This window comes from Trachemys scripta, chromosome 2 (assembly GCF_013100865.1).
Source record: "Trachemys scripta elegans isolate TJP31775 chromosome 2, CAS_Tse_1.0, whole genome shotgun sequence".
Classification (NCBI taxonomy): Eukaryota; Metazoa; Chordata; order Testudines; family Emydidae; genus Trachemys; species Trachemys scripta.
Window position 1 is genome coordinate 20,949,680 of NC_048299.1, and position 24,183 is coordinate 20,973,862.

The 24,183-nt window shown below is 40.2% G+C and overlaps 1 protein-coding gene across 4 annotated transcripts in view; it reads left to right on the forward strand.

Annotated features, from left to right (window-relative positions):
- Positions 1-24,183, forward strand: part of DYNC2I1 (dynein 2 intermediate chain 1) — a 57,499-nt gene that overhangs the window by 23,425 nt on the left and 9,891 nt on the right. For 3 of the 4 annotated variants that reach the window (XM_034760023.1, XM_034760020.1, XM_034760022.1), the window contains exons 8-19: positions 5,107-5,172; positions 6,343-6,387; positions 7,871-8,075; positions 10,115-10,217; positions 11,290-11,419; positions 12,158-12,269; positions 12,591-12,685; positions 13,003-13,132; positions 14,386-14,558; positions 15,071-15,233; positions 21,409-21,522; positions 22,993-23,054. In XM_034760023.1, the coding sequence (XP_034615914.1) occupies positions 5,107-5,172; positions 6,343-6,387; positions 7,871-8,075; positions 10,115-10,217; positions 11,290-11,419; positions 12,158-12,269; positions 12,591-12,685; positions 13,003-13,132; positions 14,386-14,558; positions 15,071-15,233; positions 21,409-21,522; positions 22,993-23,054 (1,398 nt within the window). The remainder of the gene's footprint in view (positions 1-5,106; positions 5,173-6,342; positions 6,388-7,870; positions 8,076-10,114; positions 10,218-11,289; positions 11,420-12,157; positions 12,270-12,590; positions 12,686-13,002; positions 13,133-14,385; positions 14,559-15,070; positions 15,234-21,408; positions 21,523-22,992; positions 23,055-24,183) is intronic. The other variant, XM_034760021.1, reaches the window with a different exon arrangement.

Below are 24,183 nucleotides of genomic sequence, written 5' to 3' on the forward strand. Positions count from 1 at the left end.
ACAACCATTACCAGTACAGGGTATTGCCCTTTGAACTCTCCACAGCACTAAGAGTATTCACAAAATACCTGGCAGTGGTGGCAGAAAGGGAATCCATGTCTACCCAGACCTGACAGGGCAGTCCCAGAGGCAGAGGCAGTCTCAGCAGGAGACCACAACACCCCTAGAGTATGACTTCTCTCTGTTCCCTAACTATGATTCCTTGTGAACTATGAGAAATCATCTCTCATACCATCACAAACAACTAGGGTGACCAGACATCCCAATTTTATCGGGACTGTCCCGATATTTGCTTGTTTGTCCCGCGTCCCGACTGACGTGCGTCGGGACACTGGACAAACAAGCAATTTTGCCCTCCGGGAAGGGCTCTCACCCCACCCCCACCCCGACTCTGCTCCCTCCTTCCCTCATTGGCTCCCTCCCCAAATCCCCACCCTGGCCCTACCTCTTCCCCAAGCACGTGGCATTCCTCCTCCCTCCCAGGCTAATAGTGGCAGGCCAGCTTCCAGTTCCTGGAGCTGGTGAGTACGGGCACCGGGCGGGCAAGGGGGCTGCTCCCGCAGGAGGGTCCGGACCCCGGCAGCAGCGGGGGAGAGTGGCTCAGGGCCACACGAGTGGCCATGTAAAGTTTATTGGCTTGGGGTGGACCCCAGCCGGTCCTCGCCCCTGTAGGGGGGTGATAAGAAGCTGAGTCCCCCCTCCCCTCTAGTCCTGGCTCCTCAGCTGAGCACCCCGTCTCCTTCCTGGGGGAGCAGCCCCCTTGCCTGCCCGCCTGGTGTTTCCAGCTTCAGGAACTGGAAGCCGGCCACCACCCACCCCCTCCCTCCAGGCTTGCGCCGGCATTACAGCTGCAAGCCTGGGAGGGAGGAGGAGTGCCGCTCAGCTGAGGAGCCAGGACAAGGTGGGAGGGAGGACTCGGCTCCTTACCTGGCCTGCGGCGGCCGGCGGGACATGCTGGCGCGGGGCGGGGATGCTACCCCCCATACAGGGCAGGGCGAGGAGCCGGCTGGGGTCCTCCCCGAACCGATAAACTTTACATGGCCACTCGCGCGGCACTGAGCCGCTCTTCCCCACCGCTGCCGGGGTCCGGAGCCCCGCGCCTCTCCCGCTTGGCTGCTCTCCAGCGGCTCCTTCCCCGCGGGGGCGGCGGGATGCGCCGCATGTGCCCGGAGTCCTGGGGGGCTTGCTAATTCCCCCGGCACCTGCAAAATGGCTTTTTTTTTTTTTTTTTTGGTGTTTTTTTTTTTTCTCCGCCAACCCCCTTCTTCTCCCCCCCCGTGTCCCGATATTTCATGTCAGTGATCTGGTCACCCTACAAACAACAGAGTTTATGGGAGTCGTGATGGAATCTAGACCAAGAAGAGAACAGGTTCTGGGGTCTCGAGTCAGTGATAAATGACCTAAAATCAAATCCGAAGATGATGGTGTTTATATCTCTGGGGCAACTAGGCCACAAATCCGTGTGTACGTATGATGCCACTTGCTAGAGTCAGCTGTGGCCATTATAATATGGCTGAGATCAATGTAATCCCCTCCCAGTATCACACAAACAATAGAGTCAGAGTCCCACTCTGTCCTACAAGTACTCGCTTGGTGGCTGGGCACAGAGAAGATACAAAGAAGGGTTCACTTCTCACCCCATTGCTGATGCTCACTACAGGAATCATCTGTAGATGCAAGGTTCCAGGATGATTTGAAACTATATATGAACATCCTGGAATTCAGGGGAATCCAGCTGGCATGCATAGTATTCCTGCTGGTTTTGTGGAACTCCACAGTGCAGATTTTGACATACAACACTTCCACAATGCACTGTATAAACCAGTAAGAAGGGGCATGGTCATCCCCTCTCTGCCAGGAAATCATCAAGCTGTGGACTTGTTGCCATCACCACAGGGTAACTACCACTGGCTCTCCATATTCCAGGAGCCAGCAACAACCTGGAAGGCCTCTTAAGAAGACGTAACCAACCATGAGTGTTTGCTACATACATCTAGAGAGCTGGTATATCCTTGGGGGAAACTCCCACAATAGATTTATTCACCACTGAGGACAACAAATGCCCAAACTTCTTCTCCGGGGGGGGTATGAACCTGGGCTTCTTGCCAGATGCCTTCCTGCTACAGTGGTGTCCATTGGCCTGCTAAACCCAGGGTTGTGAGCTCAGTCTTTGAGGGGGCCACTTAGGGATCTGGGGCAAAATCAGTACTTGGTCCTGCTAGTGAAGGCAGGGGCTGGACTCGATGACCTTTCAAGGTCCCTTTCAGTTCTAGGAGATAGGATATCTCCATTAATTAATTGATTTATTTATTTATTTTCCTCAGATTCCCCTGATATCTAGAGTCAGACAGGACAGGGCCACACTGATCCTAATAGCTTCCTGTTGGTGGAGGCAATTTGGACTGTCAGACCACCTACACGTCTGCTTGGTCTCCCATCCATCTCCTGATCTCAGAACAACCATCAGATGTTGCACACAGACTTGCAGTCATTGCATCTGACAGCTTAGATATTGGCTGATTGAGTACCATTGACAGACTGTTCTCGATAGGTTCTAGAAATCCCCATACAGCGTGGAAAACCATCTGCTAGGAAGACCTACTCCTCCAAATGAAAACATATTGTAATATATCCAATATACTGGTGCCTCTAGTGCAATGGTTCTCAACCTATTTACCATCGTGGGCTGCATATGCAGCTCTCTATGTGTTATATGGGCTGCATACATACAATATATATATACTACCTGTATGGCCCTGAGGATATCACATGGGCTATAGCTTGTGCCGATTGGGCTGGAAGTGGCCCGCAGGTTGAGAACCACTGCTTTAGTGAGTTCAGATTAAAGATCCTAGACTATATGCTACACTTGAAGCATGCTGCACTGGCATTTAGTTCTCCCAAAGTCCACCTTGCAGCAATATCAGTGTGTCATGATACAAGACAGCTGTACTTGGCTGTCTCATATCTGGCGGTATCAAAATTCCTCAAGGGCCTTCTTCCCACCTATTAGAGATGACTCGTATGTGGGATCTCAGCATCGCCCTCCTAAAACTCATGGAACCTCCATTTGAGCCACTGCTGAATTGTTCGATATATCATTTACCTTTAAGACAGTGTTGCTATCACTTTGGATAAGCTAGCACCAAGCCCTTATGCCTGGACCTCCTTACCCATTCTTTCATAGGGACAAGGTGGTGTTAAGACCACACCCTAAATTTATCCTTAAATTTATCTCAGATTTTCACTTAAATCAGTGAGTTAACCTACCAGTCTTCTTCCCAAAACCACACTTGATGCGGGGAGAGAAGAAAATGACATACTTTCGACATTTCAAGGGTTTTGCTGTATTATCTTAACAGGACTAAACTTTTTAGACTATGTCCTCAACTCTTTTGGCTATATCTGGCTCATTGAGAGGCCAACGCATCACATTACAGAGAATATCTAAGTGGATGATGCAGTGTATCTTCACCTGTTATTAGTTAGCTGGTGACCCTCTCCCTTCAAACATCAGGCACACTCCACCAGGAGAGAGGCATCTTCTTCAGTCTGCTTTAGAAACTTGCTAGTATCTGAGATGTTAAAAAAACAAACAAACATGGAGCAACCCTCTGACTTTTGTTAAACATTATGCCCTTGACATAAAGGCTAGCTCTGATGCCAGTTCCCACTATCCAGACTGGATACTGCTTTCCAGTCATCTACAGTGGAATGCACACTGACATGTACTCAGAGAAGAATTAACAATTACTTACCCTACAGTAACTGTGTTTCTTTGAGATGTTGTAGTCAGTGTGAATCCCACAACATGCCTTCCATCCCCACATTTTGGGAGTCCTCAGAAACTTGGGCTTTGAATTTTGAGGGAACTGTGGGAAGTTTGTGGCCACACACCCTTTATCTCACCATGTGAAAGCATGACGGGGCACAGGGCATGTGCATGGACCCAATCTCACATATAGTAGTCACATGTGCCCCTAAAGTAGAATCCATGCCGACTGCAACATTTAGAAGAACCACACTTACTGTAGGGAAAGTAATTCATTTTTCTGGTCTTTTCCTTTGCCTCATGGAAAGGCAAGACATTACATACACAAAAATTGTGTTAGTGTAAAGTTAAGACTCCACAGTAAGTACTCAGCAGTGAAAGATTAAGGCTACAGTACTAAGCTTAACACTGCCCCCTTGTGTGAGTGCATTAGTTCAGTTTTAAAATTTGTGGTCACATACCTTTTGTCATTTCTTTTCAAGCTTTGTTTTCATAAACATTTTTATTTTTAGTTACTCTAAGCTAAGTTGTACCCTTAGACACAGCTCTGTGGGAGGAGTGGTGCATAATATACACTGCCCCAGGAATAGTCTTGGGAGGAATTTTGACTTAGCATCACAATTCCCGTCAAATGTTTCTTAGACTTGGTCTAGAGCTTACTTCGGTATAATTTACATCGCCTGAGTAATGTAAATTATACCGACCTAAGCGCCAATATGGACAGCGCTATGTTGGCAGGAAAGCTTCCCCTGCCGACATAGCTACCATCTCTTGCAGAGGTGGATTTTTTATGATGACGGGAGAACTCTCTCCTGTTGGCATAGAGAGTCTTCACCAGATGTGCTACAGCAGTGCAGCTGCGCCACTGTAACACTTCTAGTGTAGACTAGCCATTACTCTGAGTGTGTGTGTGAGGAAGGTAATTATTAGCAGCTCTTAAATGGGTGCAGCTTACTTCCCTTCATTTTCCAAGCTAGTACCATTGTCCAGGGTGAGTGTGTTCCCACACTTGTTTGCTGTCTGGAGAAGCAGCTGGAATGCAGGCCCCTGCTGCACATAGGTATCAGACCCAAGATCCAGATAGCTCTAATAAAGCTGTATAGGAGGTGGGGTTGGAGTCTTACTGCCCCTTACTACTCTAGATGGCTGTATTAGGTTTGTCACAGCCAGCCTTTCATGTCTATAAAGTACATTGAAGATTACAAGCATGATATAATGCTCAGTGTTAAAAAATTATTAATACGAATATATTTACAATCAGATCTTTCAGTTACTTAGTTCAGGGCCACGTTTCACTTCTTTTCTCTTATTGTTTTTATATTTTGATTCATTAGCCACACCAAGGTGAACATGTGTCAGCATGGAAACCTATGCAGAGGCAAAAAAGTGAGGAAGAACTTGTAAGGACAATTGATATTTTTTATTTTCTCTTGATTTCTTGAGAGCATGGAAGTATCAAATAGCCTTCCTTGTGAGTTAAATTCCATTTTTTTCCATACAATTCTGCATAGTATTTTTATGCAGTTTAATTAGTATACAGTTATCAAAAACTGGCACAGACTCTTGTATTGTGGGAGACAATTAGATGATTTTAACAGCTATTGAGAGACCTAGGTTTTTATTGCACTGAAAATACCTGACCCTACCCAGTAATTTGTAGGCCATTGATGTGAATTGTCAAAAGTGCTGGTGTTGTATTGTACATTTTTTCATAAATGCACAATTTTATTGCTGTTTTGAAATCTTTTAAAATCCCTTTCATTTTGATAGTCAAAGTTATGAATAAATAAAACAGAATAGTGGGGGGGTGAGGGGAGAGGAGCACAGATATAAACATTAAGAAATTGGTACATGTGTCACTCATTGCTTTTTTTAAAGCAGATAAGGGTATTTAGAGAAAATGGTGACTTTTGGAGGGGAATGGGTTAAGAACTGCAGGCACAGCTACTCCTCGTCATTCATTATTCATTAAGAATAAACTATTCTCTCAGTAAATCCAGTATTGTTTTTAGTTGAGATTGTAATGTTGTTAGATGAAGTTATTATTAAATGAAGATTTATTGTTTGCCCACTAATCCATGGCTCTCTTTTTCCTAGTTCAAATTTACAATTGGATTACTTTATTACTAATCAGCTTTGAACCCAGTTATAATTAATGTAGCGACAGGAATGTTCCTGTCTAGTTCTCTGAGAAATAAGGCAGTTTTACTCTGTTGTTATACCAATATGAAAGCTACAGTAACTTTGTGAGGGGCTTTGTTGAAAGTATATACAAACAGCACATTTAATCTCCCCGAAAAAAATCTTAAGAAAAGCTGTTATTCATAGAATGTGATTCAGTTGGCTACTTTTTTGTGTGCTTAAATTATTGTTGTATATCCATCATCACCACCTGTTGCTACATATTTCTGTAATTCCATTTATGATCTGACTTTGTAGTAATTAGTTTTACAAATATATTTTTAAATTTTATTAGAGAACATAATTTCACTATTTATGTTCTGGCAAATAAAAGATTGTAAAGTTATATCATGGCTTAATTTATTCTACTGTTATATTTTCCCTTCTAGGAAATCAGTGATAATTATTTGACCAATTATGAAGATGATTTTGAAGTATGTATAAGTTTATTCTTTTTGTAATAATCATAAGTGTAACTTGTGTTTGCTGTAATAACAAATATAGCATGGTTTGTGTTTTATGCTTTTACTTTTTTTGGGAACATTGTGGCCCTTTCAGACTTCTTGCCAGGCTTTTATCTTAATCAAAAGTTAAATTTCTGAGTCGGAGGTGGAGGGGGGGTGGGCGGTGGGTAGAACTGGGGAGCAACTTTGACATTCCATTAGAAGTCTTCAAAGGATCATCATTCTGTCTTACTAGATTTCAGGTATTCAAACCTTTTTGAGTTAAAGTCTTGAATTTTGGCCTACTCACTTGTTATGGACTGCTGATTGTAAGAAAAAATCAAATTTGACATGTATGTCTGACATGTCAGTAGGTCACCAAAATGTGTTCAGTCTATTAATTTACAAAAAATATATTAATTTCTTTTATTGGACTTGCAGTTTGGTTAGAAGAATAAAATGAGGTTACCAGCTGTATTTACCAGAATTTAGCCAAGAAAGTTGTGTAAAGAAAAAAAGTATGCCTCAAGGAGCTTTATTGCTAGCCAAGTCCAACCAAATTGTGGACTGTGGTCATCTAGGGTCTGTATGTGAAATCTGGGCCCCACTGATTTCAGTCAAACCACAATTTCACGTTGTATGTACATGGTATATCTCTTTTGACTTCAGTGGGACAACTCTTGTGCTTAAAGTTAAATATGGGCCTAATTCTTTGCAGATTTGGCATCTTGATTTTTTTTTTTTTTTTTTTTTTTTTATAATGATGGCTGTTAGAAAGTGTTTAAGAAGTTTGGATTGTCATGGTCTTAGCATATAGAGATTAGTGGGAAAAGAGAAGATGAAGTGAAAGATGCAAAATAAGTACATTTTATTCATTGGTTGCAGAAATAGAGATATTTATTCCATCATGAATATGACCATTTTATGCCATGTTGCTATAGAATACATAATGGTGTGTGGTGATATAAAGGTTTTATTGGCATGAGTCGGGGATGGCTACTCATATGTGCAAAGCCACAAAGAGTTATGCAGCTCACCTTAAAGAAATGTCCATAAAACAGTTATAGCACCACACACCAGCACATATATTATTATGATACGCACTTTACAGAAATTCTACTTTACAAAGTTTTTTTTAGAAGATTAAAAAAAAAAATTGGTACTGTTTTTCTGTTCCAAGACACTGGGTGTGGCTTATCAAGATAAGCTTATCACAGGCATTTAAGAGCATGTTGTTTATTTAAATTAAAGAATTATTTTTTTAAATGACTCCTGATCAGAGGATTTGTGGCATTTTCATGCATCATTGCTCTTGAACTGTTTTTGCTCTTCATTGTGTGGCGCTATAGGATTTTTTTTTAAAGCATCTTTTAAAAAAAGACAAACAGTATTTTGACACAGGCACCAGTAATATGATTTAAATTATTTGATTTAATTTGTTTAACATTTATTAAAAGTAGTGTTATTTTTAAAGGATTATGAAGATGATTTTGATGACGATGATGATGAAGACAATGATAGTGAGGCTAGAGACTCAGAAGAAAGACTAAAAGAGATCCCTGTTTCCAAAAAATCAGAAATAGAAGAAATTCAAAGAGCAATTAATGCAGAAAATGAGAGGATTGGTACCTTACTACCAAAGCAATTTCAAAAAGAACATGAAAAGGAACCAAACATGGGTATGTGATCGAGCTCAGTCTTAAGTGTTGTTATTAAATGCATAGCAGCTTTTGTGCAAACAAGATATTTCAGCTTGTTCTAAAGAGCTCCATTAAAGGCAAAAAAAACTAGTGTTCTGAGTAAATCACTTAGCTTTGTGGCTAAGCAGCATAACTTTAAAATAGCTAAGCAAAACTTCAAAGATATTACTAATGATTTCAAATGTGAAGTATACAGGCCGAGATTTAATAACCCTGTTCCCTCATTTGGAGGGCTGGGAGAGCTGCAGATCATGTTTCAGCTTCCTGTGATGTCACCCTCCCAGTCTTTCAAAGGTCTTAATGTCCTCCAACAGAAAGAGAGAAGTCAGGACCTGATATTTCTTATGTTAAAAACAAGAAAAAAAAACTTTTACTGGTGGAAAAAATATAAATTTATGATAAAATTATTATAAAATATAAAATAAAAATATTAGTCCTGCCTTGAGTGCAGTGGTCTGGACTAGATGACCTCTCGAGGTCCCTTCCAGTTCTATGATTCTATGAAAAGAGCACAAATACAATTTTTTATTTTTGGTTTATAATTCATCTTTTAAGTATATTTTTGCTGTGAAAAGTGACTATGTAAAATGATAACCTCTTCCTCAACAGATCTGCTTAGTTTACTGACTATGTCTACCGTTAGGCCCCAATTCACCTTCGCACAGTCCAACCATGCAGATCACAATGCTGGATTGAGTCTATAAGAAGCACTTTTATTACTTTTTCCTCCTCTTAGTACTTCAGGGACAATACAGCTATGGAAGAGTGACTGGAATTCTCTCTGGATCATGCAACATCAACTGAATTTTTAACTGAAGTCTGATTACAGAATCTTTGTCAGAACTCAGCTTGACTTTCAGATTCCAGGTTGAGTTAGTAGTAATTTGGCAAAAATCATCTTCTTACTTGTAAACTGAGTAGATTTGATTTAATTATTAAAAGGCAATAAATGTGGAAATATGGGTCCTAATTTTTAGTGCATATGCAGCTTAAAAGAGGGCAGGTTTTGTGACAGCCTTCTGTATAAGAATCAATATATTGTAGTGCAGATTTCCTGTATTCCTTGCAGAAGCTCACGATTCCTGCTTCAACTTCTACTGTACACTCTTCTATAGATGAGATTTGGAAGTTCCCTTGTAACACCCGCTGCACAAATTTTGATTTCTTGTAAATTGTAGAGTACTCGATGTATTTTGACAAATCTTTTTGATTTAATGTAAACTACAAATTGCTATAGCAGTGATACTTCGCACTCCTATGGCATCTTACATTTTAAAAGCACTTTACAAACATTATCTAACAAATTTTAGCAATCTTCCTCTAAGGTAGCTAAATATTGTCGACACTGATAGTGAATCAGACATGGAAATCAACTGACTTTTCAAAGCCCACATAGTGAGTCACTGGCAGAGCTGGAACTAGAATTTAAGAGTTCATGGATTCTAGCTCTTTAGTTGGTTCATTGACTAGATTGGCTTTAGAGCAGTAGTTTTCAGCTTGTGGCTTATGTCTCCAAAGGGCTGCCGTGTCTCCGCTCCATCAGTGATTCCGCCTCAGCTGTAGAGGCCAACCTGCTATTGGGAGGTGTAGTTTACACACCACCTTGTGCCAGCTTGACTGAATCTGACCTAATAATCACTATTTAAACAGGGCCATCTTAGAGGCAGAGTATTGTCACTGATCCTTGAACTCCTAATGTACATTGGGGAATTTTTCATGGTGGAAAGAAGGGACAGTTTTAAGAGAGAAGAAACATTTTCAGCACTAAAGATGACTGCTGAAATAAAAATCTGAATCGTAAAGGAACAGCAATAAAGGAAAAAAGATTAGTTGCTTTATATTTGATAAAGTTATGATACCGAGTGCACCAGTCCTTTTACTGCAAATATATTATTACCTGCATAATTCATCTTTGGCAGCTGCACATCATACACGTTTTGTTGATTGTTATACCTCCTGTTATCTGACATTTTAATGTTTTATTTATTTCACTCACAAAATTTTGTAATATCGTACAGAAAGGCAAGATTCTCCTGCCAGAGGCTCTCTCTGTGGAATGTTCATGGATTTTGAAACAGCAAACCAGCGGCAAAGTAACCGAAATATGGCCACTAAACAGAAGTAAGCATCATTAAAAATTCACTGCATGTAGCTGTTTAGGTAGCTCACCATCTAAAATGTAAATTCTTTTCATTATGTTTGAAATACTCTTAGTAATATTTTATATATAATTATTTTATATATAAATAATATTTTATATAATAATATTTGATTTTACATGTGATGAAGGATTGCTTAATCAACTATGATGATTTGGTTTAAATTAAATCCCGTTTGCATGCTTTGTTTTAAATTAAAGAAATATTAAAATAATTTATTTGAGTAAGTGTAACAAAGAACAATCAATTCTATTCTATAGAATCTATATAGTGTGGGTTTGTCTACACAGTCCACAGCAGAGAGCTTCTCAGACAGGGTCAACAAACTCAGAATCACACTACTGCACTAAAAATACCTGTGTAGATGTTGCGAGTCGGGCTGGAACTTAGGCTCTGAAGCATAGGGAGGGGGATTGGCTTCAGAGCCTAAGCTCTAGCCGGGCTGGGAGTCTTGCTGTCGCTGCCTGTGTAGACTACCCTGTGCGTACACAGGAGAAATTGTGAATATTATTAACTAATAAAAAGGCATATTTGGCATGGCTTTAAGAGTGCTTCCCACCATCCTAACTATTTGAAGAACGTAAAGTGCATCCATTATATCACAGGAAGGGTAGTTTTTCATAGCTTTTCAGTAAGGTCTGTGACTTAACTTATCACTTTGAATAGTTGGACACAAACACTCCCTAGCTATTAAAAGTTTGGGTTTATGTATACCTATAATAATTAGAGTCTAATTAGTAGTATAAGTTTCCCTAGATTTGCAGTCAGGTCTTGGATGTCATATATTATCTTTACCCTCATGTCACAATAAACTAGAATTCCTAATATTGTCATTCCTTGTATGAGTTTCTACACTGATATACATTTTAATATCAATGGGCATTGATATGGAACTCCATGCATTTGCTTGGAGAGGTGAATAGATTGCTAGATCTGTAGTACGTTATTGTGTAATGCCATTTTCCTCTAAAATGCCATGGATTCATATAGATTTTGCAGCTTAACTATTTTTTGTTTTGTAATTCATTGTAAAGGAAACGCAGTTCAGAACTGCTCCGGCTAATTGACCTGGACTTCTCAGTAAGTTTTTCTTTACTGGATTTGCCTCCAGTGAATGAATATGACATGTACATCAGGAACTTTGGAAAAACAAACACTAAACAGGCAAGTACCTGACTTTTAAGACTATGTAAATCCTGAAAGCTGAGATTCTTATCCTGGAAAATGATTTTCCTTCCATTGGTTACATTAGCTAGGAGGCAACTCCCCGTTGCTTTTTACAGATTCAGACTAACACGGCTACCCCTCTAATAATTAGCTAGGAGGGTGGTAAATGTCAACACTTTAATTACTTTTAACAAGAGAAAAACCATGTCAAGAATGACCCTAAGCAGTCAGTAGCTCTCTAATTTTTAGAGGAATTTGTATATGAAGTGGGAGGATAGCGGGAAAGATAGTACAATGGCAACAGGAAGCAAGGCAATACATAATACATTCATAAATATTTTTAGATGACTAGTGCTTATTAACATAAAGGACAGCTGCAAAACCAAAGGAATCTTCAGAATATTTGCAAGAGATTCAAGCTTTCCAATATTTATCCTAAACTAATTGTGTCAAAGGCATTAAAATACTTTGTCTATTTTGTGTCTTCTGGAATGTTGTTGGTAGACGTGTTCAAAGATTTGATTTTAAACATGAATAATTAAAAATGCATTTACTCTCAATTTAATATGTAGCACAATATGTGTATGTATTTAGAAACTAACTTACAAACAGAAGACAGTAATATTGAATGTAATAGTTTTTAAAAATTACTGTTTATATTAAGTTTCAGCTATTTGGTGGCAGCAAGAAAGTGCTCAGAGTTGGCATTGTTAATAATTTTATCTTCGTACTTAGGCGTATGTTCAGAGCAATGAGGATAATCTTGAGAGAGACGTTCAGACGGATGAAATAGAGACTCTAGAAAAATGGACACAACATCCAGGAGACAGTGTACTTGTATCTGGAGGTGAGTAACCCTTTGCTCTTGTTTATTTAGGGCCTTAAATATTTAAACTTCCTCTCCTTCTTTTTCACTGCTGCTATTAGAGCATGAAATGAGACAGACTGCTATTATTTATTTATGTATTGATTGATTGATTGATCCCTGCTTCTGCTGGAAAGAGAAGTATGCCCTCAGCAGTGTCTCCAAACTCAGCATCGTTGCTGCTGAAGAGAAGTTGGCTGCTATCATCCCTTTTCCTTCTCAATTGTTTCATAGAGCATGGAACTTCCTGTGGTAGTTGATTTTGTATGTTGGTGCCTGTTTGTAACCTCATGTCTTTTACAGGTCCCAGAAGCAGCAATGGTGTGTCTATAGATATTGCTGTAACACCTAAGATTGATTCACAGAGATTAACAAACTTCCTCCGGTCTGCTTGTCAGGTACGTTTCTACCTCATTAAGTGTGCATATATAAAATTTGGGAGAGATGGATCACTTAAAATGCCTGTCCTTTCTAGGTACGCTTGAATAATATTTATTACAGATGAGATTCAACCCTGTGCAGAGGGACAGAAAAAAGCAGGTGTAAAACATACATCCCTCTTAAACCCATATTTTGCAAAGCAGTGAAGTTAGCAAGATAATTGATCAAAAGCTATTAAACTCATCAAAATAGTTTTGAAAGTTGCAGATAGCAAAGTTGAAATATAAGAAGGGTCTTTTTTATTTCTATAAATGTAATTAATTATGTTTGAAAGGTGATTGCTGTTTTGCTTGAGGAAGATCGAGTTGCAACACAACCCAGGTGGAATCTAAGATCTCGACAAACCAGTCTGTCTATTAGTGATAGCTGCTTCCAGTTAAATACTAATCTACCTTTTCTCCACGGTAAGAGAACTTTATTGCACACCCTTTTTTTAGTGGACAAATTGAACTCCTCTTCTTTACATGAAGTGCCAGCTCTTGTGCTTGATTGATCCGTGGAGAGCACATGTCAGGGTGTAAAGGTGAGGTAAAGCTCACGTTTGCATTCCTCTGATCCTGCAGTAATTCTATGTATAGCAAAAACAACAAGGAGTCTGGTGGCACCTTAAAGACTAACAGATTTATTTGGGCATAAGCTTTCGTGGGTAAAAACCTCACTTCTTCAGATGCAACATGAAGAATTGAGGTTTTTACCCAGGAAAACTTATGCCAAATAAATCTGTTAGTCTTTAAGGTGCCACCAGACTCCCTGTTGGTTTTGTACATACAGACTAACACGGCTACTCCCTGATGCTCTATGTAGAGCAATTCCCCATATGCTGGTTTAGAGGACCGTGGCTACAAATGATCACAAGAGGCCATAAATGCAGTCAAGAGTCAGTATGTCATAGGGATGGCCTGGCGACACCTTCTTTTCTTTAATATACTGGCTCTCTGTCTCTGAAAGATCACCCTTGCACTGGAATGATCCTCCTCATTAATTAGTTTTGTTGGGGTTTGAGCTCAATTTACTTAAAAATATGGGGCAAAGCAACCATGTTGCACTGCTAAAATATGGCTTGATATGTCTAGAACACAACACACATGGAAGACAGTGTATTACCCTAAAGCTGTGTCTTTCTCCATGCAAACTACAACAATTTAAATGAAAGAACTAAAACTGTCATAACTGGGTGAAGAAAAGACCTACTACAACATGAGATATACAAGAAAAAATAATTTTGTTCTGACAAATGCCTACGTTTCTACATCCTGTACCCTTTCCTCTTCTGCCCATTCCCTGGTTGAGATGTTGGTGTCTCTTCCAGCATGTACCATAGTCATCTCAGACTTATTCATGAGAATGCCAGGGCTTGGTTGTGCTCAAAATAATAGTTCTTCAGATTCTTTGCCGCCAGGCAGCGAGCAGAGCAGTGGCTCAGTTTTCTCTCCATTCCTGTTCACTTTCCTCATTTAAAGCCAATTTTGGGACAGGAGAGAACGGTTTTCTCTCCCTCTCTCTATGCCCTCTTCTTTCATGCTCTGGCAGCAAATGCATTCTGCCAGCAATATTAAAATTTTCTTTGAAATTACTCGTTAATTTCTTAGGTTGTGGCTGTGGCAACTAATTATTCTCTCTCATGTTCAACAAGTTTTCCTTTTTTATTTTGACTTAGGCCGAAAGGTGTCCTGTCTGCACGTCTCTCAGGTTCAGAGGCAGGCATTGCTTTCTGTTCACGGGTTACCTGAAAAGCCAGGTGCTATTCAATTGGACAGGAAGTACATCGTATGTGTATGGAATGTCTGGCAGCCCTCCAGTCCTCAGAAAGTTTTAGTTTGTGAAGCAGAGGTACAGTTCCTAGTCATTACACAATTGCCTATTGAATGAATGATTTTTGGATGCATATTGTGCTGTTCTGTCCTGGTATAGTATATAAAATTTCTTTATAAATCCTGTACAGTTGAATCCAGTGAGTGAGACAATACCCCCACTCCACACCACACTCTGATATTGGAGAGCTGAGAGAGGGTCTAAGTTCACCTTGACTCCATTTTACAGATTTCTTTTTTTTTTTTTTTTTTAAATCTGGGCCAGAGATTTCAATGAGCCATCTGTCTCCCCAGCCATTCCTATGCAATGGAATTATACCTATCAGCTTTGCAACTGTGGGTAGGGACAATACAGCAATGCTCTGGAGAGGAGATAGGAGGTTTTCTGCAGCCTACGTTGACCTGCCATGGAGCCAGAATCTCTAGCTTTTCTGGACGTATGTGGGTTGGAAGAACACAGATATATTGAACAGATCAAGCCTTTAGCTCCCTTTCAATTATAAACCTAGTATATTTATTCCTACCTTGTAGGTGGCATGCTGCTGCTTTAGTCCCAGTAAAGCAACTTTAGTATTTGCTGGAACAATGGATGGTTCATTGGTAGTGTGGGATCTCCGAGAAGACTCAAGGATGCATCACTGTATGAAGTTAAATGAAATTGACTGGATTTTTAGAGCTCCAACATTTTCTACTGGTTAGTATGATGTGTGTCTTGAATGATCTTTTCACATTCAATTAAGGTGTCATAAATTATGATAAGAAATGTTAGCTTCTTGCTAACCTAGTTTGGCCAAATCAGAGGTGATATATAAAATGGTAAAAGTTACACGTCAGTAATGGGTGTAAAGGAATGTCAGTTGCCTTAATTTACACACCAAAGGATTGGAATAGAGGGGTATATCAGGAGAGCAACTGAGCGTATATCTTCACTGCAGGTGGACGCATGCATCCCAGCATGGGTAGACAAACATGAACTAGCTCTGCTCTAGCTAGCACACTAAAAATAGCGGTGTGGCCATAGGCAGTGGTTTGGGCTAGCCATCCGAATATAATCATACTCAACCACCTGGGTACATACTGGGTGGCTAGCCCAAGCCTCCACAGCCGCACTTCTATTTTTAGTGTGTTAAAGCTTCTGTCTACCTGCTCTGGGAAGCACACTCCAGCTACAGCATAGACATACCTTATGGGGGAGTGTAAGTTAAAACAGGCTACTCCCCTATTACTTTAAGTTGCATAATGAAGGACCAGATGAGGTCATTAGCTAAATCAGTTTAGCCTCCCTTACACTCACTTTGACTCCTTCATATACCTTAGCATACACTTAGATGTCTCTTATTCCTATTTATAACCCCACTTATTGACATGAGTGGGATTTTCAGGAGCACCTAAGTGACTTAAGAGCATAAGTCCCATTGACTCTCTATGAGACTTGTGCTCTTAATTCTAATACTTCTGAAAATCCCACCTGTGTAACTTATATCACCTCAGAATTTTATCTGATTACTGTAATATTTGTGGTGGGATTATCTCTCCATGACCATTTATTGCCCATGTATCTATCAGGCATTGTAGCAACATAAAGTCTTAGAGAATCGTAGTTACTTCCACATAAGCCTGCATTGCTCATGTCTGTGAGTTTAGCACTGTTCAAAATTTGAGTGTGACTTTTGACATGGGTTGATTGTCAGGTCAGGCCTTTTTATGCTGGCATTAATTCAAGGTAAATGCACAGTGAGGATCACATCACTGAAAAAAATGTGTGTGTTGGTCTAATGTTTCGTAGGATCGTCACTCCCACCCCAGTGTCTTGGAGACACAGGCCCAAAGTCAGAGGTGCTGTGGAAGATGGAGTAAGGGGGACTCAGTTAGATTCCTTTAGACTTACTTGCAGTCATTTGCTGATGTGTAATAGAGTCAAAGTTGCTGTTACTTACACATTGAGAAGCTAGCGTAAGGTGTAAGTTCAAGAGTGTGTGTGTGTGAGTGTGTGACCTACTTTGCTTAGACCTCCTTACCACCTTTTGTAGTGGGTTTTTTCCCCGTGTCCCCTCTTCCAACCCCTTGGCATATGAGTAAAACAACTTAGATTTTCTCAGGCTCCCTTAAATGCAGCGGGCCAAATTCAGAGATGATAAAAGTTTTATATAAGGCGTGTAAGTTGCATATTGGTAAGCAGGTGTGGGTCTAAGGATCAGCAATTGGATCAGCAGGGGCAGATCCTTACGCTTGTGTAAAGCCCAACTGAAGTCAGTGGGATTCCATGCAAATGAAGAGTTTACTCATGTAGATTTAATTTCAGGATCAGGTAGGTAAGTAACCCTAGAGTGATTTTAAACTGGTATAGTTTATATGTTGAAGGAGCCAGAACAAAGTGTATATTCTGTCAATTTAGACTCTAGATTACCTGAGTCTCATATGAAAATTGGCCTACCTTATCTAGAGTTACATTGCACCACAGAATGGGAGTCACTTGAAAGCAACAGCCCACGTTTAATCTACTTAGGCCCTCTCATTATATTGCAAAGTGAGTCCCACTACTTTAGTTCTATTTTTGTAATATAGAAACTAAATTGAGAAATAATTCATCTTTAAAAATTAGATGATTGTTAATGTTTCATACCCAACAGTAATAATCATGCTGGGGGATACATTATTTGGCTGTTGATGGAATTGTTAAATGATTGAAGATCTTTGCTCTTGTGCTGCACAATGCAGCAGTAGCCACGTGTGTACGTCCTGTTGGGGCTTATTGCTTATATCAACACAGGGATTTTAGTACTGCACACTTATTGGAGCTGGATCTCTTATCTTAAATGAGACAATTTCATTTTCAGCAGCAAATCTTTGGAAATCATAATCTCCAACAATGGGGTACATAATGAAATGACTCTAAATATGTATTTGCTTCTAAAATCTTATTAAATGGTAAATATTTTCTAATTAAAGATTATTCTTTTTGGTGTACTGCTTCCTTTTTCATAAACAAACTTAACATCTCTGGAAGAATTATTTTTCTACTAGTTTTGTCTTTCCCAATTAAAAAACACTGATTTATTTGCTCCTCTGTTGATGCTGATGGGGCTTGCAATTATTATAACTGTTTATTCAGCAGCTTTAATAATGTCAGCATTGTACAAAAAAATAAGTGGAAGCTTGTGTGTCTGATACCATTCTGGGAACAATGTGTATTACCTGCTGCTGTAGAGTTAACAAGGGAGTAATGTAAGTGCCAGGTGTTTGTTTTACTACGTTTTTGTAAAGTTTAAATTTTATTTTAAAAGGTTTTAAAACCAAATGGGTATAACATTTTAGAAACTTTACAAAATCAATAGTGTAATAAAAATGGCATTTCTACATGACCCTTCTGGAGGCCTGTATGATCTCTGTAACGGTGCGTGACTCACCGCCGTAGCACCTCCTGCTGGTCATCCAGGGAATTAGCTTTCCAGCCTCCGGAGTGCCCTCTGTCGGCCGGTGTCTCGCCTTTCGCTGGCCCCTGTGTCCCTCCCTGCCCCCGGTGCCTCTTTCTCAAGTGGGCTGCCCCCTGGCAGTACCCCCACAGTTTCTGGGTCTCCCCACCCAGGGGAGCCCCCACCCACTATCCCCACCTCACCTCAGTACAAGGTTACTGCCAGTCACCATCTAGCCCCCGTTCACTGGGGCAGACTGCAGTTTACAAGCCATTCATCACAGGCAAGCGGGGGTTTGGACCTGCTGCCTCCCCCTACCCTTGGGCTTCCCCATTGCAACCCCAGTACCTTCTCGGCCTTTAACAAGGCCTGCAGCCTGGGGGTTTTCTAGGCTGGAGCGCCCCAGCTCCTCTGGCCTTTCCCCAGCCCTGCTCCACTCAGGTACCCTGTTCGGCAGGCAGGCCAGCCAGCCAGCCAGCCAGCCAGCCAGCCTGCCTGCCTGCCTGCCTGCCTGCCTGCCTCTCTCTCTCTCTCTCTCTCTCTAGCTAGCTAGCTAGCTAGAGAGCGACTCTGCCTGAGCTCCAGCCTAGCAGCCCCTTTATAGGCCAGCTGCAGCCTGATTGGGACATGGCCCAGCTGCTTCCCCAATTAGCCCAGGCTTACTGGTTTCCTATCACAGCCCTCTCATAGGGCTGTTTTAAGCCCTTCGTGGCAGGAGCGGGGTTATTGCCCCGCTACAATCTCTATCAAGGACACCCACAGCTCTGGAGTCATTTTGTTTTAGATCTAATTGGAAACAAATAAATAAATGTTCCAACATGGTTGAAGTACCATTATCAGCACAGCCCAATCTAGAAAAAAACATGGAATGAGGTTCAGTAAGACTGGGCATCAAGAAGACAAAAGGCAAAGGTAAGTTTAGTTAATCATATGCTGACTCTCCGTCTCTTATTACTATTTGGGTCATTTACCATTGAACTTTAAGGCTGGTGGATTTTTTTAAAACTAACTTTATTACTCAAACATTAATCAGTGTGATATTTTCTATTACAAAATGTTATATGGTCAGTCCTAGCTAATTTACTCTTCCTTCATGTTGCTAGATGTTGTTTGGGTTTTAGTCCTGGGATATAGTCTTAGTCCATTTTCTTGTTGCTTTTTCAAAAGAGAGTTCTTATGTATATCTCAACAATGTTGATGGTCTTTTTCACTGGAGATTTTCATAGTCAACACTATGTTTAATTCTGAAAAAAAAAAAACTGAACTGTTTTGGGTTTACAGATTGTGAATATATCATATCTGAAGATTTAATAAAAGGAAGGCATCTAAAGGCATTTTTATTTCAGAAGGTGGAGAAAGCTACTATGGGGAGGCTGTTCTAGATTTGATTTTGACAAATAGGGAGGAACTGGTTGAGAATTTAAAAGTGGAAGGCAGCTTGGGTGAAAGTGATCTTGAAATGGTAGAGTTCATGATTCTAAGGAATGGTAGGAGGGAGAACAGCAAAATAAAGACAATGGATTTCAAGAAGGCAGACTTTAGCAAACTCAGGGAGTTGGTAGGTAAGATCCCATAGGAAGCAAGTCTAAGGGGAAAAACAATTGAAGAAAGTTGGCAGTTTTTCAAAGAGACATTATTAAGGGCACGAGAGCAAACTATCCTTCTCATAAACAAACTAGGGAAATGCAACTTAGATGGAGTTACTATAAGGTAGGTGCATAACTGGTTGGAAAACTGTTCCCAGAGAGTAGTTATAAGTGGTTCACAGTCATCCTGGAAGGGCATAACAAATGAGGTCCTGCAGGGATCAGTTCTGGGTCCGGCTCTGTTCAATATCTTCATCAATGATTTAGATAATGGCATAGAGAGTACACTTGTAAAGTTTGCGGATGATATCAAGCTGGGAGGGGTTGCAAGTGCTTTGGAGGATAGGATTATAATTCAAAATGATCTGGACAAACTGGAGAAATGGTCTGAAGTAAATAGGATGAAATTCAGTAAGGATAAATGTAAAGTACTCCATTTAGGAAGGAACAATCAGTTGCACACATACAAAATGGGAAATGACTGCCTAGGAAAGAGTACTGCAGAAAGGGATCTGGGGACCATAGTGGACCACAGGTTAAATATGAGTCAAAAGTGTAACTGTTATAAAAAAAGTGAACAGCATTCTGGGATGTATTAGTAGGAGTGTGCAAGCAAGACACAAGAAGTAATTCTTCCACTCTACTCTGTGCTGATTAGGCCTCAACTGGAGTACTGTGTCCAGTTCTGGGCACCACATTTCAAGAAAGATGTGGACAAATTAAAGAAAGTCCAGGGGAGAGCAACAAAAATTACTAAAGGTTTAGAAAACATGACCTATGAGGGAAGATTGAAAACACTGGGTTTGTTTAGTCTAAAGAAGAGAAGACTGAGAGGGGACATTATAACAGTTTTCAAGTACATAAAAGGTTATTACAAAGCGGAGGGAGAAAACTTGTTCTTCTTAACCTCTGAGGATAGGACAAGAAGCAATGGGCTTAAATTGCAGAAAGGGAGGTTTAGGTTGGACATTAGGAAAAACTTCCTAATTCTCAGGATGGTTAAGCACTGGAATAAACTGCCTAGGGAGGTTGTGGAATCTCCATCATTGGAGATTTTAAAGAGCAAGTTAGACAAGCACCTGTCAGGGATGGTCTAGATGATACTTAGTCCTGCCATGAGTGCAAGGGACTGGACTAGATGACCTCTCGAGGTCCCTTCCAGTCCTATGATTCTAAAGCCACAAAAGCCATAAAATGTTCTAGATATTCATTCAGTTTTTGCTTCTCTCATTGAGACTATAACTTGGATGGATCCTTCCAGCTGTATGTATTCATTCCACAGGGTCCTGTGCTCCCTTTTCTGCCACTACTCAGATTAGATTAAGAACCACCTCGTAAGGGTTTTCAGCTTCTGCTTTATGTTGGGATTGTCTGCAGCCACCTGTTCTGCAGGGTCCATGATCAAAATCTAGCTACTAACAACCAGCACTAAAAACACCTTAAAATGAAGCTCTGTCTTCTTTTTTATCATGTAACTGCATAAATACTCAAACAGATTTTCTTCATATTTTTTCCATAAACTTTCATCCTTGACTGAGTTCTAGGTATGGAGCAAATTTTAACAGCAGAGTTACAAACACTTGGAAAAACAGGTTTTTATGAATGAAATGGCTGAAGCCATGGTGCAAATGATGCTGCAACGTTTCGTATTGTGAAAAATAAAAACAAATAATAGAAGACAATTTACCACTACTATTTTGTTAACGTAAGAACTATATTTTGCAGAGTTGCGTTTTTAATTTTTGATGAAATTCGTTATTTGTCATTCCTGATTAGTAATCACTAAATCCTAAAACAATAATCTGAAAATGTGTAGGGTTTGTTGTTGTTATTGAAAATAGTACAGTGATTGTTAATTTCTTAACTACAGATGGTGTTCTCTCCTCATTAAACCACACATATCCTGTACTGGCAATAGAACCTGTCTCAACATCTGTCTATAAGGAACAGAATTATGGGCTCTCACACCTATCTTCTCAAGAAGGTATGTGAACTGCTCTCCAAAGGATCAATAAATGTGATAATTTCTTTAAGTAAATAGCTGTTATACTAGACATTTTACAAGGGTATTAATCCCTTGTCCTAGCCAAATTCCAATTCATAACTGCATTCTGCCTTCTTAAAGTCCCCTGTATTTCCATTGGATATAGCATTATTCTTCATATTCTGCCCTAAACTATTATGCATTGTTAGTGTATGCTCTTTTACCGCAAATGTGAGTGCATTTCTGTCATGCTCCCTGTATGCAGGGCAGGTCTGTCACTGAGTTGTTAGAGAGGTTGAAGTGTTCTACCACTGGTTTTTGAATGTTATGATTCCTGATGTCAGATTTGTGTCCATTTATTCTTTTGCGTAGAGACTGTCCAGTTTGGCCAATGTGCATGGAAGAGGGGTGACAATTTTTCAACAAAAAAACTTCCGAAACAGACTCCGAAGATGGCTGAACTCGAATTAATATGCAAATTAGATACAATTAACTTAGGTTTAAACAGAGACTGGGAATGTTTGGGTCATTACACTAATTGAATCTTTTTCCCCATGTTACGTTCTCCTCACACCTTCTATGGGTCATCTCGATTATCACTTCAAAGGTTTTTTTTTCTTCTGCTGCTGATAGCTCATCTCAGTTGATTGGCCTCTTATAGTTGGTATGCGTACTTCCACCTTTTCATGTTCTCTGTATATATAAATATCTTCTGTCTGTGTGTTCCATTCCATGCATCCAAAGAAGTGAGCCGTAGCCCACAAAAGCTTATGCTGAAATAAATTTGTTAGTCTCTAAGGTGCCACAAGATGGGGAAAGATGGCCCAAGAAACTCCATAAGGTGAACCTTACGGAGTCTCTACCAAATATTATCCCTCCGTTAAGAGGTGAGACCATCTGAACTGTGGAGAGGTTTGTTTTTGATACCACCCGCAATGTGCCACTGATCCTGGCACCTCTTTCTGTACCCTTACCCTAAATTGTCTAATGACCCACCTCCCCTAGAAACACTGCTACCTCAGGAAACATGTTACTTTTGATGCTGCCCCAAACTCCATCAGGGTGTGTAGTAGAAGACATAGCTGGACTAAATGCAAATTATTATTCTAAAACCCACAGGGTCGAGAGAAGAGCATTCTGCACAGTCCAGCTGTTATCTAATTTGGTCTATTCCCACTTCTCATTCTGCCCCCAAATCCCTGCAGAACCCAAACATGTAGAAAGGTGCAGAAGGGCAGCCTTGGACTTCTTGGTGAAAGAGAGAGTATCCAGTTTGACTCCTCTTCTTTCCTTTAATGGGATTAGGGCACTTTCCTCTCTGTTATGCAGCACACAGAAGAGCCGCATAGGGCCCATAGTTAATATAGCAGTTTGGTAAATATTTAAACTCTTTGGTATAATTCAGGGTGAAGGTACTATATAAATGTATGTTATTATTAGTACTGTATTATTATACTTTTCCCCCCCTAGAAATGTCAGGCCTGTCATTCCAGATAGCTTCAATGGATGAAAACGGAACTCTCAATCTGTGGGTGAGTAAATAAATATGTATGAAAAGCACTTTTGAAATGATAAATTTTTTCTATAAAAATGCGGCATCCTTCACATTTCCAAGATTTCAGGTAAGAGTTTCTTCCGAAAAATGTGGCAACATTAGCCATTTTATTGTCATTCTCCCAGAAATGCTATGACTTGGCTCCCTAAACACCACAAAGTTCCAATCAAGCAGAACTATTGATAGGTATGTGATCTATGTGGTCAAATCAATCAGCAGTGCTGCCTTATGGGAACCTTGCTCACGTTTATCTGTTTCTTGGGAAATCTCTGTTGATCCACATTTGCCTACCCACTTCATTCACTTTAGATCACTATGGGTGTGACAATCAGTCACTGAAACTGAGGTGGGAAGCCACACTTATAACGTCTTGGAGGCATCTTCAATCTTTTTGAAAATATTTTTCACACGAAGAATAGCCAAGCTGTAGTAATGTTTTGATTTCCTAGTCAGAAAATATTATAGGCAGATTAGTAACCTCACTTTGTGGATGATATGTATATTTGTCTTTCTACTACCTTCTAATTCAGGGGTTCTCAAATTGGGGGTCAGGACCCCTCAGTGGGTCGTGAGGTTATTAAGTGGGGGGGTCGCGAGATGTCAGCCTCCACCTCAAACCCCACTTTGCCTCCAGCATTTATAATAGTGTTAAATATATAAACAAGTGTTTTTTAATTTTTAAGGGGGGTCGCACACAGAGGCTTGCTATGTGAAAGAGGTCACCAGTACAATAGTTTGAGAACCACTGTTCTAATTAATGTGCTGAAGTCTCTTTTTCTTGTCAATTTTTAAGCCTAATGCTGATAAACTAGAAATATTTCGACTTTATCCTAAGTATCAGCCTAATCCTATTGTTTGCTAGTTCCTATTATTGCAATCAGATTAATTTTGGGGAACTAGTGGATTAATAAGGGGATATATAGTGTTTCTTCTCTGTATAACCAGTTCGAACCTAGCAAAGCTCCTACTAATTTCTTGGGGAACGGGATTGAGCCCAACCAGCAGAAAAAATATATAGGGCCAAATTATCTGCTACATCTAGTTTACCTTGGGCACAGCATGGGATTGGGGGGTAGGGTAAGGGCCATCCCTGATTCTCTGCCCAC